This window comes from Molothrus aeneus, chromosome 4 (assembly GCF_037042795.1).
Source record: "Molothrus aeneus isolate 106 chromosome 4, BPBGC_Maene_1.0, whole genome shotgun sequence".
Classification (NCBI taxonomy): Eukaryota; Metazoa; Chordata; class Aves; order Passeriformes; family Icteridae; genus Molothrus; species Molothrus aeneus.
In genome coordinates this window covers 3,485,650-3,497,721 of record NC_089649.1, presented here as the reverse complement: position 1 = coordinate 3,497,721, position 12,072 = coordinate 3,485,650, and the positions used below count along the sequence as shown (strand labels likewise).

Genomic DNA, 12,072 nt, shown 5'->3' with positions numbered 1-12,072 from the left:
AAAAAGCTTGACACGCTGCAGGTTCCAGGATTTACATCTTAATCCTCGCTCTGTGTTTTTAATGAGCCTGGCTGGGCTGGAAGGCTCTGCCTATCCTGCAGCTCTGTCATCTTGCTGAGATGTGAGGGGAGCAGGAGAGGAGCCCAGGTGATGAAATGATGTTTGTTCCCTGCCCCTTCTCCTACTGCACCTTAAGTGATGATAATTTCTCAAGATGTTCTTCCCTCAAAGGAAAATTAAATTGATTTTGTTCAGCCCATCAGTCTTTCTCAACATATCTAAAAGGCTCTAGATAGCTTGGAAAGTTATCTTCTAAGATATAACAACTCTGATTCTACGCTTCTGACTTTAATGGTGTCAATTTAGTGGTGGTTTTTACCAGCTGGGGAATTTCCTCAATGTCTCAGCTAACAGTGGTGTTCATCTCTGAGGTTTTGCATTTTAGTGAATGTTTACTTGTTATACATTGTGTAAATATAGTCCCACATGTGAAATTGTCACAGGATTGAAATAATCAACTTACTAAATGTCTGGCAAAATAGGCTGGAAACCATACAACCACCTTAATATTTAATGCCAAAGCACAAGATTTACTGTCATAAGATTGCTGTATTTCCTTCAGCAAGGAGAGGAATTTGCTTGGTGACTGTTGCAGCTGAGAAACACCATCTCAATTTTACATCTTCCTTGCCACCCTAAGCATGTTTCTATTTTAAAAAATCAAGGCAGATGCACCCTGCCTGGAAGTCTCTTGTATTACACTCACACACCTCAGCTGCTTAAACCCTGCTTTCATGGTTTATCCTGCACTGGAGATACTTTTGGGTTCTGGTCCCAAGTAGGGGGTGCTGGTCCTTGCTTAAATTAAATCAAAAAACTATTTTCCTGCCAAGTTAAGTGAAATTACAACCGCACAGAATGTAATTTTTTCAAATGAAGGATATTAGCTGGGCTGGGGTAGGGTGTAAACCACTGCAACCATTTTATCTTTGAACTCTACAAGAACATGAAGGTCCAATCAATAGGAGTGTTATTAATAGATAATAGGAAAAGTTCTCAAGGGCCACATAATGGAGGCACAGAAAATTGATGGAAACAGAGTTTATAACCTATTCAGCATTGGCAAGGCCAATAGGGAGAGAAATGCACTCCCCATCTCACATGCAGCACCCCCAAATTCCAGGGGCTGGGAACCCAAAGCAGATCTGCACACAAGGAGCAGCTGCAGGAGCAGTGCAGAGCTAACAACCAGTAGTAAACACCAAGTAAAGCTCACACAGGCTTAAGCATCTTCTCCCTTTCCCTAGTAGCTGGAAATATGTCCAGGACAAAAATTAGACAAGTGGCCAAGACTATTTCTTCCATAAACAGCACCCTTTCCTTCCTTTAATTTCCAGTGGGCTTATCTTAGCTTGGATGAGAGAATAAACATAAACATTAATTAAATTTAAAATGCATTTATGACATGGACACAACTTCTACCACAGGCCAAACCTGAAGCTTTGCTCATTCCCACTTAAGCCTGAATTTGCTATTCAGACACAGCCCAAAATGGTCCTGCAGGTAAGTAAATCCCAACACCTTCATGCCTAGATGATGAGTAGTACTCCTAATTTTATTTTGGGGTTTAAGCATATTTTCTCAAGCTTCACTAATGAAGTGAGCCAGTATATTGCTGCCTCTGAGTGGCTGGATTCAAGTCCTGCCATGGATCAGTGCTCCAGGGGAAAACATCCTGGGCCAAGGCACAGAACCATCACCTCCTTGGACACTCAGGCACTCCCACTACCTTTCCTAGCCCATCAAACTCTCATGGAGCATTAAGCTCTCTGTAATAGTCCTATAAAAAAAGGTGAGCCCAAAATAATATTAATTTTTTTTAATCCACGTTAGTTTCTTATTTATTTCAGGCTTTATTAGAGAGTAAATTTTAATTTCTTATTTATTTCAGGCTTTACTACTCAAAATTTACTGCACACTCAGGTTGCAAATTTTACCTTCAACCTTGGATTTTCAGGAAAATTTTACCACACAGGTAAGAAGGAACTTCATGCAGTTAAATAGGTGACAGAATTTAAAATGTAGCTTTAAACATTCCCTTTCTAAATATTCAGAGGCTCTGAGACATGATTTTCCCAATCTTTTATATTTCAGCATACCTATCACACCTGAAAAACCTTACTCTGTCTCCTGAGGAATTAGAGAGATCTCTGCAATCACTTTGCCTCCCTTATAACACTAACATTTACCACCACACATCTTTCAGGAAAACACCAAGGGCATCCGTGTGTACCTGAGCAGCTTATATATAGTGTGTCTTTACCCCTTTGGACACTGAAATGGTGGAACCTCTATTTATTCTTCTTTAAAACTGAAAGCATTATGCTTCATCTTGTTTGGGTTTTGTTATAGTACAAGTGCAAAGTCAATGTTTCCAAGATTATTCCCACCCTTTCCCCTAAAGTGTGTTGGAAAATGTGGAGAGGTAAAGAGCTGTTCTGAAGTGACAGAATGGCAAAATCCTGAAGGACAACAGATGCCTGATTTACTTTTAAAACCATTTTAAAGTTTTTTAGCATAGAGATTTCTTCCTCCTTCCTCATCCCTCAGATGTAAATAGAGTAACTGAGTGTAGCAGGAGTAGTTTTGAGCCCAGGATAATGGAATGAGTGTGAGAGAGGAAGAAAACTCCACAGACTCCTAAGAAATGGTAAAGTACCAAGGCAGATATTAATATTTTTGAAAATGGAAAACAGTATTTAGTACAAATTACAATAAAATATATCATTGTGAGAAAAGAAATGAGTTCTTACTAAACGCTGCTGCACACAACTCTGGACAGCCCCAGGCAGGTGCAGAGGCTTCTTGTTTAGTTTGAGTTAAAACTTTAGATCCACTACCAAGTTTTGAATTCCCAGCTTCTGAGTAAGTACCAGAAATCCACAGACAGCCCAGCTCACTCACATAGGAAAAGCCTACAGAGCATCACTAAGGGTGGCAGGACCAAGCCCTGACTGTGTCAGCATCAGACAAATCACTGATGTTCCAGAGGAAAAGCTCCAGGGCTGGGACTTTCTGGGGTCTTGCTGCAAAGATCATGCCATGGGAAGGGCACTGAAAATGTAGAGTTATCTGGTTTTGATTTTTTTACACTAAGATGTGATGACACAGGGTTACAGAAAACCTCTTGCATTTCTGGGTTGGGATCTCAACAGCAAACACTGCTCTGGACTGCTGGGATAGAGACGAGGAGAGAGATTATTTCCAGTGCTTTGCATGAGGCACAGGCTGGATCCAGAGCCTGACCTACAGAGAATCTCTACACAGACTGTAACAGCTCTGCTCAATTCTGAATAAAATACACTGACTATAAACCCTCCATTCCTACACCCTGTACTCCAGAAAAATTCTTGTGTTATGTCTAAGTCCCCATACTGATGCTTTTGGAGCTGCAGCTCCAAAATCCACCAGAACCAGTAACACAAGAGCAGTGCTAGGAAAAGCACAGCTGAGTTGTGGGAGTCTCCTCAAGCACCAACTCCTCCAAGCATGCCAGTAACTGTGGAAACTAAAATCATGCATGAATAAAGATCAAATCTCCCCTGCTACAAACACCTCCCCTTTGCAGCACAGCACTGTTAGAAAATTTCCTCACTGCTGTTTAGGCTGTTGTCTCAGACTTTCTGGTACCTTTTTTGTGAGCAGCATTAGGAACTGTGTTGTTTTGGGTTTTTTTTTTTCAATTTGAATGGAGGGCAGCAGAACATATAGATGAAAATTAAATTGGGAGTTTGCTAAGAGTTAAGTATTTTTCGTGTTCTTCCTCCCCCTTTTGGGCTATAAAGCAGAGCAATAGGGACAGGAGTGCCAGACTCCTTTTTTACATGTGATCTGTGGTGTAAGTGAACACCTGTCTGCACAAGTGGAAAGACAGTTTATTATTCTGTTACACCACCTAACCCTTGATGTCATGTCAATGAAAGCATCACAAAACCATTCTACCAAAACTGGGAACGTTTTTGTAAAAATAGCATTGATTGTATTCCACGTGTAGTATATGGTAGAGATAATTCATGCTATATAGGTGTATATATATATGTGTGCATAAAATATTGTGAAGATCCAAAGTTATGTCTTTGACCGCTCCAGCTGGGAACAACCAGTTCCTGGACAGCGTTAAGATAATATCAGGTCTGTTACCCTATGAATGGGACAGTCCTGGGCCATCATCAATGATTTCCCTGGCATCTGCACCTGGGAGATAGCATCTAGACTTTCCTGGAAGATGATTAATGGAATGTCTCAGATACTCACAAGACCTGCACCTGGAATGATTACATCTGCTGTGTTCAGGAACTGGTATCACCCTACTACATATGAATACAGCTTCTGCCTGGATGCTCAGACGTTAGTTCGTCTGGATCTCCAGATTCGTCTTTGTCCGTTCCTGTACATGTATGGAGCCAGCTCTACATGTGAAGAGACACAAAGAAAGGTGCAGTCATCCCTGCCTCAGGCAGAACAAACTGTATATAAGCTAGCTGCTGGAAGCACTCAGGGTGAACCCCTGGGGAAACACTGTCACTTTGTCAGTCGGACACTTGGTTCACCCAGCGTCTGCACCCGGGGCTGACGCTGTCTTGGCGTCAGCCACTTGTCTTGGTGGTGGTTTTTCAAAATTCTATTTTTTGTTATTGATCCAATAAATCTTTGTTAAATTTTTCATAAACTTGGCTACCGATTTGATCATTTAGAACACATGCGTGGAATACTGATAAGACAAAATAAGAACAGGAAACATCCAGCCTCTTTTACAGAAAAGCTCAAGTTTTTTATGAACTGCTTCTTAAAGCAACAAAAAGTAAGGTGAGTTTCAGCTGGTTTTAGAAGGCTCACTCTCCCTCTCCAACCCTTCTATCTACCAGATAAATCCTCTTGGCTTTTTCCTAGTGCCTTGCCCAGAGACACGATAATGGGGATTGCACTCAATCACTCACTGCAGGGACTCCCTCATCCCTTTTCCTTCTGAGGGATTGGAAGGATGGTCAATGGATCTGCTGCTAATTTACAAAGATTAACCACTCCTTAAAAGAAGCAGGTGCTAAATCCCACATAAAGCAGCAGATTACACTCTCCAGTATGAGGTCTCCTGCTCCTGCTCATCTTCTGGCCCTTGTGCTGAACACAGCAAGGCCTGTACTGAAAGAAATAAAAGCTTTTCTGCAGAATTCTACTGGCAAAATTAGGCCAGATACAGCAACAAAAATATTGGAAGCTACCGACTGGGTATATTTCTCATTAGCTTTGTGTTAAACCAGTATCACGGAGAGGCAAACTCCCTAAAACTTGTATAGAATTTCAACCAAAACCAACTTCAAATTGGAGCTGGAATGATGGAGTGACTGCCACAGGAACTTTTCTAACAAATCTCATCACCAGATTAAAAAAGAGCTTTCAAGCAGTAACACATGTGAACAGAGAAAGCAAATGAAATCAGATATTAATATTGAGGCACTAAACTGAGTATCACACACAAGCACCATCCATGTGTGGCATGCAGTGCTTATGTTTGTTTTTGAAACACAAGGTGCTGAAGAACACAGCCTCAAAAACCATTGATCTTCTCTGTTTCCTTAAGTGCTAAATTCACTGCATTCAGGCTCAGTTAATTTCTAATACATTTGTCCTGCCTTCATGCTGTTAATGCAGATATGAATTACAGCTTCTTCAATGCGTAGAACCTCTAGCTTAATTCTGCTCTTCTCTCACAAAGCACATCTGAACAGGTAAACAGGGGATAAAAAATTCCTTAAAAACTCTACCCATTCTGTCCCAGCCCAATAAAATTCCCCTCAAAGGCTTCTGAGCAGGACCCTGCAGAGCAGAGCACAGCATATGTTACTGTGAGAAGGAGGAAGTGACAGATGTTGCCGGCATTTTGGAACAACACAATTGGGTCCACAGATACATACAACTCCATCTGATTAGGCAGACAGCTCCATTCATCTCTCTGTACACCAGCCAGGAGGTCTCTAATTGTTTGCAGATCACTTAGCAATTAATGATGCTGTTGCCCTTGGACAGATCATGGTACAGATCTATATTTTCTGTTCAAGTCAAAGCACTGAGGAGATATAGGGATACCAAAGTTACTCTATCAATATAGCCCACAGCAAAGATTTGAGGGGGGGAACTTCTCGGGTAAGAATTTATTTCTGTCACAAACATGAATTTTCTCTCTCAAGTTCTCATGTCAAATAACTACAACCCTTTACAAATTCCATTTCAGAAAATAAAGCCCACACAAAATTTTGCACCAAGTCAGATGCAATTAATGATGCTGTTGCCCTTGGACAGATCATGGTACAGATCTATATTTTCTGTTCAAGTCAAAGCACTGAGGAGATATAGGGATACCAAAGTTACTCTATCAATATAGCCCACAGCAAAGATTTGAGGGGGGGAACTTCTCGGGTAAGAATTTATTTCTGTCACAAACATGAATTTTCTCTCTCAAGTTCTCATGTCAAATAACTACAACCCTTTACAAATTCCATTTCAGAAAATAAAGCCCACACAAAATTTTGCACCAAGTCAGATGCAAAGTTGGAAAGAGAAGAGACTGAAGAGTGAACAGAAGTGGTAGTCTTAAAAGTGGGCTGGAATGATCCTACAGGGATCCAAAGCAGAAGGGCTACAGAGGGTAAGAGAGCCTGGGTGAAATGTCTCCCAGCACACATATACTGTGGATATTGCTGCTGTGTAACAGATTCGTTTTAAAAGATAATCCCCATGCCCATAGCATTAAAATTCTTCATTAGAGATACTGACTTATCCCTACTGACAAAGCAGGTCTGCACAAAGCACTCTGGAGCTAAAGTGACCAGTCTAGTTGCCCACAGTAAGCTCATGAGAGCCAGGGCTGATATTTTTTCCCTCATTCTAAGGTGAAATCTCAGATATAGGGCACTAGATAAGACTGGATGTCATCCAAGCCAATGGTAAAGTTAGAGCTGATGACACCACAGTGGGGCTCTTTATCCATTTTTCCCCCAGTAAGAAAAATGGCCTCCAATTTCCTATCTGGAACACATTTGAAAACCAAATCAAAATCAATCCTAATCCAATCAAAAAAATAAAGTTGGACAACTTACTATAAAAGGGATAGTTTTTTACAGCTCATGTGACTCAAAATGGTTATTGAATCTAAAATATCAAGTGAGGACTTGCTTGTATTTCTATTACAACTTTATATTATAGCTTTTGAGTGCCTCAGGATAATTTTAATTGAAAAAGAACTGTAGTTTGAAAATCAATTATTTTCAGTAATCATCTGTTTCAGTTCTTCATTAATGACCCATACAGCTATTTATGTAAAACAAATCTTATTAGCCTGGTATCAACTACTTGAGAGCATCTCAATAAACAACCCAGCATCTCCCACACTTGGTACGACACGTGTAGCCACAAATTCTCCAGCGGTGGGAGTTAATTAAATCCATTAGGATTATACCAACAATGTGGCCATGAGAACCTGCCCGGGGGGACAAGTGTGGTCTGCTCTTGACTTGCCACAGTGTCTGGTCTGTGACAGCAGTCTGGACTGAACAAGGTGCTGCAAGCCAAGAGCAGAGAGCCAGAGGAGGAGCTCTAGGTCCTCCCTGCCACCCTTCCCACTGCTTAAGCTCACAAAAGCATTCCTCAAAGCAAGGGCTGGAGAAGGGGAAGTCAGGTGCAGACCCCTGTTTTTTCAGCCAAAGAATTTGCCTGGTGTGGACACCAAAAAGAAGTTGATTTGCTGTTTCTATGATTTTACCACTGCTGTTTCATTATTTGGAATGGCTTGTTTTCATTTCAACTCCACCTTGTTCCGATGTTTAATTAACATCTCCACTAGGAAGTTTTCATAATGTACAAGATAAATTTAATTGTGTTTTAAGTGTATTTTTTTTCCTATCCGTAATGCATATCATAATTTCTCCCTTGCCACGCTGAAACTACCTTTCATGTACCATCCCTTTATCTTCTCGCTGTGAAGTAGCTCCAGAAGTCTTTCCCCAGAGGGCTGATTTTGGAGCTCTTTGTTCTTCCTGGTCTCCTATGGCTTCCTTTCATTCTGCACAGACTTTGCCTTGCAGTGCAGTGTCCTGACTCTGCCCAGGGACTCTGGATGAGATCCTGCCCACACTGAGCAGAGCAAAGGAATTAGTGCACACCTTTTCTGAGGGGCACTGCCTACCAGATAATTCCCCCTGCAAAAACTGGTCACAGCCTGCTCTGGCTCCTTAGGAGGGCTCAAACTCCCACACCCTATTCTAATGAAGGGAATCCTGGAAATTCAGCTCCATTATTTCAGGGCAGTGTGGATAAAAGTCTTAAACTGAAAATTCAGAATTAAAAATCTTCATGTTATCATTTTGATTGCTTAACTTTAATTTTTGCTTGTTCGGTAATTTGTAGATTATAAGAGCTTTCTTTTAAACTTTCCATTATTTTCATGCTACAATTGATGATATTAGTTTGCATTAAAAATACAAACAATTTTATGCTTCTAAGGTATTTTATGCATTATGGGAAAACTATATAGTACATTATATGATTATACACATTCAGATACTTGTGTATTTGCAGAAAGAGGCAGCTAGCTGTGCTTGCCCATATTTGTCCTTCAGAAGCCTGTACATATAGAATTATGCAAATGAATTTAAAGTTTTCTATATACTAAATTATAGTTCTCTTCCACATTCACTTTCTATAAAGCACATTAATGCAGAAATACAAATTATGTTCAGGGAAGACTGAAAGGTCAGCATCATTTTTTTCTGCAGTTCACAGTTTTTTGATGTACATTTTCTACTCTACAACTGGTTTTGGAAAGAATTATTTGGAAGCAGTTAAACAGGTAGGCAAAATGGAGAATTCTGTATAAGTAAGCAAAACATTAAAGAGGTTTTGATCAATCAAATTTCTCTCAAATCTCTCCTTAAGCATGACCAAGACACATTCCTAACAACACTGATTTCTATGGATTTTTATGGATTTGGTCCTGATTTTTTCCACAGAGTTAAGAGGTCTCCTGGAGGACACGGACACATCGCATCAGTGAAAATCCCGAGCTGGAATGCACGCAACTCTTGAAGGGCATGCAACAGGGAAGAGTGCAGGTCACACGCTTACAATGAGAAAAATGAAATGGTCTCTAAGAAAAGGTAGCTGCTCGAGCGACTGCCGACTCCTGCTGGACACACATAACCTTTCCCAGGCACTCTGTCAAAGCAAACGCCCGAGGCTGCTGTGGAAGGTCAACATACTGGCAAAGCACATGGTGAACCAGCAGGTTCCAGCTCCTGAGAACTCTGTTTATTATAGGCTTGGCCAAATCACTAGAGAGTTGAGAGCTCAGAATGAGGTTCAGACAGGAGCAAAACAATCTAGGTAGGATTGATGTCCACATGCTGCAAGTGGGAACAGCACCCCATCTTCCTCCATGCTAAAGAAAAACTAGGAGTGGGGAAATCTGTACTGGCACATAACAACAAAATTGACAAAAGCAAGAAACCACAGATCTAATCCAAATGTTGGAACAAATCCAAGAAAAATCTGCAAAGGAAACTTGCAATAACTCTCAAAACACTCATCAATATGTCTTAAGTGTTTGATCAAAAGCATTACAGTCATTACTGTTTCTCATTTGGAGAAAAAATTGAGAGACCTTGCAAGCAGGAAAAATTGAAAACTCTCCCTCATATAAATAAGGCTGAGGAACTCAGGAAGCTTATTTTTTAGCAGGGGTTTTAGGCAGGAAGATGAAAATGTATCTGTTTTCTATTAATAATCAATGTTTCATTGGTTTATCTGCTGCCTGTATGGGGCATGCTGGGTCAACAGCTCTTCAAAGAGGGTTTAGCTCTGACTCATAAGGTGAGACAGAGTCTTGCATTTGCAGGTCTCCTGTGTACAACATCCAGGTTGTTGATGAATAAAAAAAATCCCTTTCGAATGAATATATGAGACTAATTCTCAGCTGACAAGGATTTATATTGCATAAATAAAACCCATCAAAACTGGGTTGGCAAAGTCTCTGGCAGTTTCAAATGAAAGCCAAGAATTAATTGGACACAGAGACAAACAATTTTTCCATTCCGAAGATGAATTCCTGCAAGTCAAGGTTGAGTTACATTTAACATTGCGTAGAGGATTTTCATTTCTGGGAGTGTTTGCCTGGGACTTATAATAAAGACTAGGGAGAATATCCTAGGGTTCTATTTTACTGAGATTTTTACACAATGTCCATCACCATGGTAGCTGGTTGATATACGGGAGCCACGGGGCTCTTCCAATTCAGATGGCTCGTTATTCATAACAACGACTCCCAGATTACATGCACAGAGAAGGAATTCTTGCTCCCCTTCTGACAGAAAAATATCTTTTCCAGAGTTTGGCCCAGTCAGAGAAAAACTGTTAAATCACGTCTTTGTTTTACTATCTGGCAATTCTGTGGAGAGATCTACCTAAACACCACCAGTCATTTGTCGGGCATTTTTAAAGGAAGAAAATTGGCACTTCATTTAGAGGGTAAGTTAATCTCAACACACCTCTGGTTTACAATTCTGTCCTTCCAGGTAATTAAGAGCTAAGTTGCACTGAGATAGCCATTTATTTATCCCAAAACCATGTAACCAAATTCAGGCTATTTGAGATCAGCTAGGGAGTGCATTCCACAGCCCCAGAGAACAATCTCTGCAAACAGCAGGCTCTCCTGTAAACTGGCTCTATTTTGCAAACCTTCTTTGCCTTTGAAGGCAGACCCAGCAGAAGAAGGTGTTCAGCAGGCATGCAAGTGAGAAAAGGATGAGCTGAGGCACGGTCTGCATTGCTAAGTGATGATATCTCCAGAAATTCAGCATGGAAACAGAGAAATGTGGCTTTAACAACCTTTTGAAGTAGACAGGAGGCCACAGGAGGCGACTTTGGGTTTTGTCTGCTTTCATGGAAGCATTGACAAGAGGAGCTTAAGGAGAAACAGGGCAGCTGCAAGGGATGGGCTTTATGTGAATCGCTGAGGCCTACTAAAATGGACTGCGGCCTCCAGAATATCTCAAGAGATCTGCAATATGACTGTATTTGTAGAATGCTTTTCTTATTGACTTAAAACCCCCAAAAATCCAAATTCAGTGCAAATTATTATATACAGACAGGAGAAAAGCAAAAGGGAGTTCTGAAGAGCTCCCTTTGTATTAAGCTTTCCAGCACCAGCAGTGTGTGCTGTCCCTCTGCCCCTCTCCACCTGCAACCTGCATTTTAAAATCTGCTACAGAAGGGGCACAGAATATACACGAATGAAAAATGAGAAACAAAGCAGAAACAGACAAGTAACATCTGAACTTAAGTAATGAAATTATGGGAATCATCCGTATGAAAAAAAAACCCTTCATTATTTCACAGGAGTGAAACTGTTGGAAAATCCACAGAGCATGCTAAAATCTAAAATCTACAGGGTCAAGGATATCACAAGGGTAAAAATTTTAGTAAAATATCTAAATACAGAATTACTCAGTGCTGTGTACTCCTGGAATTGCCCTTGATAATATCACATTACTTTCTATGTTGTGTTCAAGTTTGAAAGCCGTGCATCTTTGCTCCAGCGCCACTGACTGCCTTTGCCTCCAGAATCACAGACATCGTGTCCAAATCTGCCTAACTGCTGCCACTTACTGCCCTAATAGGCCATTACCGTAATGCCATGCACAAATTCAGCACTTGTACAACTGCTGTGCTGGAACCATTGCTCTTTTCCCAAAATTCAGTGTTCTGCTTTTGCTCACCTGTCTCTTGCATCCACCTGTTCTCTTTCCAAAAAGTGTGCCTTTAAATAAATGAAAACCAGTAATTTTATTCTTATCTCCCTGCATTTATTATGAGCCTGAAAGTATTGACCTGATATAGAAACTTCAATTGCCTCTCAAAGGACAGAGAAAATCCTCAAATTGACTGGAAATGGGAAAGCATCTAATACTCTTCAGAATAGAGCAGCATCTTGTGTCCATGCTGGGCAGCAGCAAGTTTATTTAT

At 40.7% G+C, this 12,072-nt stretch overlaps 1 protein-coding gene across 5 annotated transcripts in view; it reads left to right on the top strand.

The window, feature by feature from the left end:
- Positions 1 to 10,004, top strand: part of LOC136555872 (bifunctional heparan sulfate N-deacetylase/N-sulfotransferase 4-like) — a 42,706-nt gene extending 32,702 nt beyond the window's left edge. Inside the window, exons 3-5 of one of the 5 annotated variants that reach the window (XR_010783541.1) lie at positions 1,952 to 2,035; positions 6,563 to 6,703; positions 9,063 to 10,004. Coding sequence is in view for 2 of the 5 variants with exons in the window: in XM_066548905.1 (XP_066405002.1) it covers positions 1,952 to 2,035; positions 2,155 to 2,172 (102 nt within the window). In the remaining 3 variants the exon portion in view is untranslated. Of the gene's footprint in view, positions 1 to 1,951; positions 2,043 to 2,154; positions 2,407 to 6,562; positions 6,704 to 9,062 lie in introns of those variants that run through there. The other 4 variants (XR_010783542.1, XM_066548905.1, XM_066548906.1 and 1 more) reach the window with 4 other exon arrangements.
- Positions 10,005 to 12,072: the final 2,068 nt, after the last annotated feature.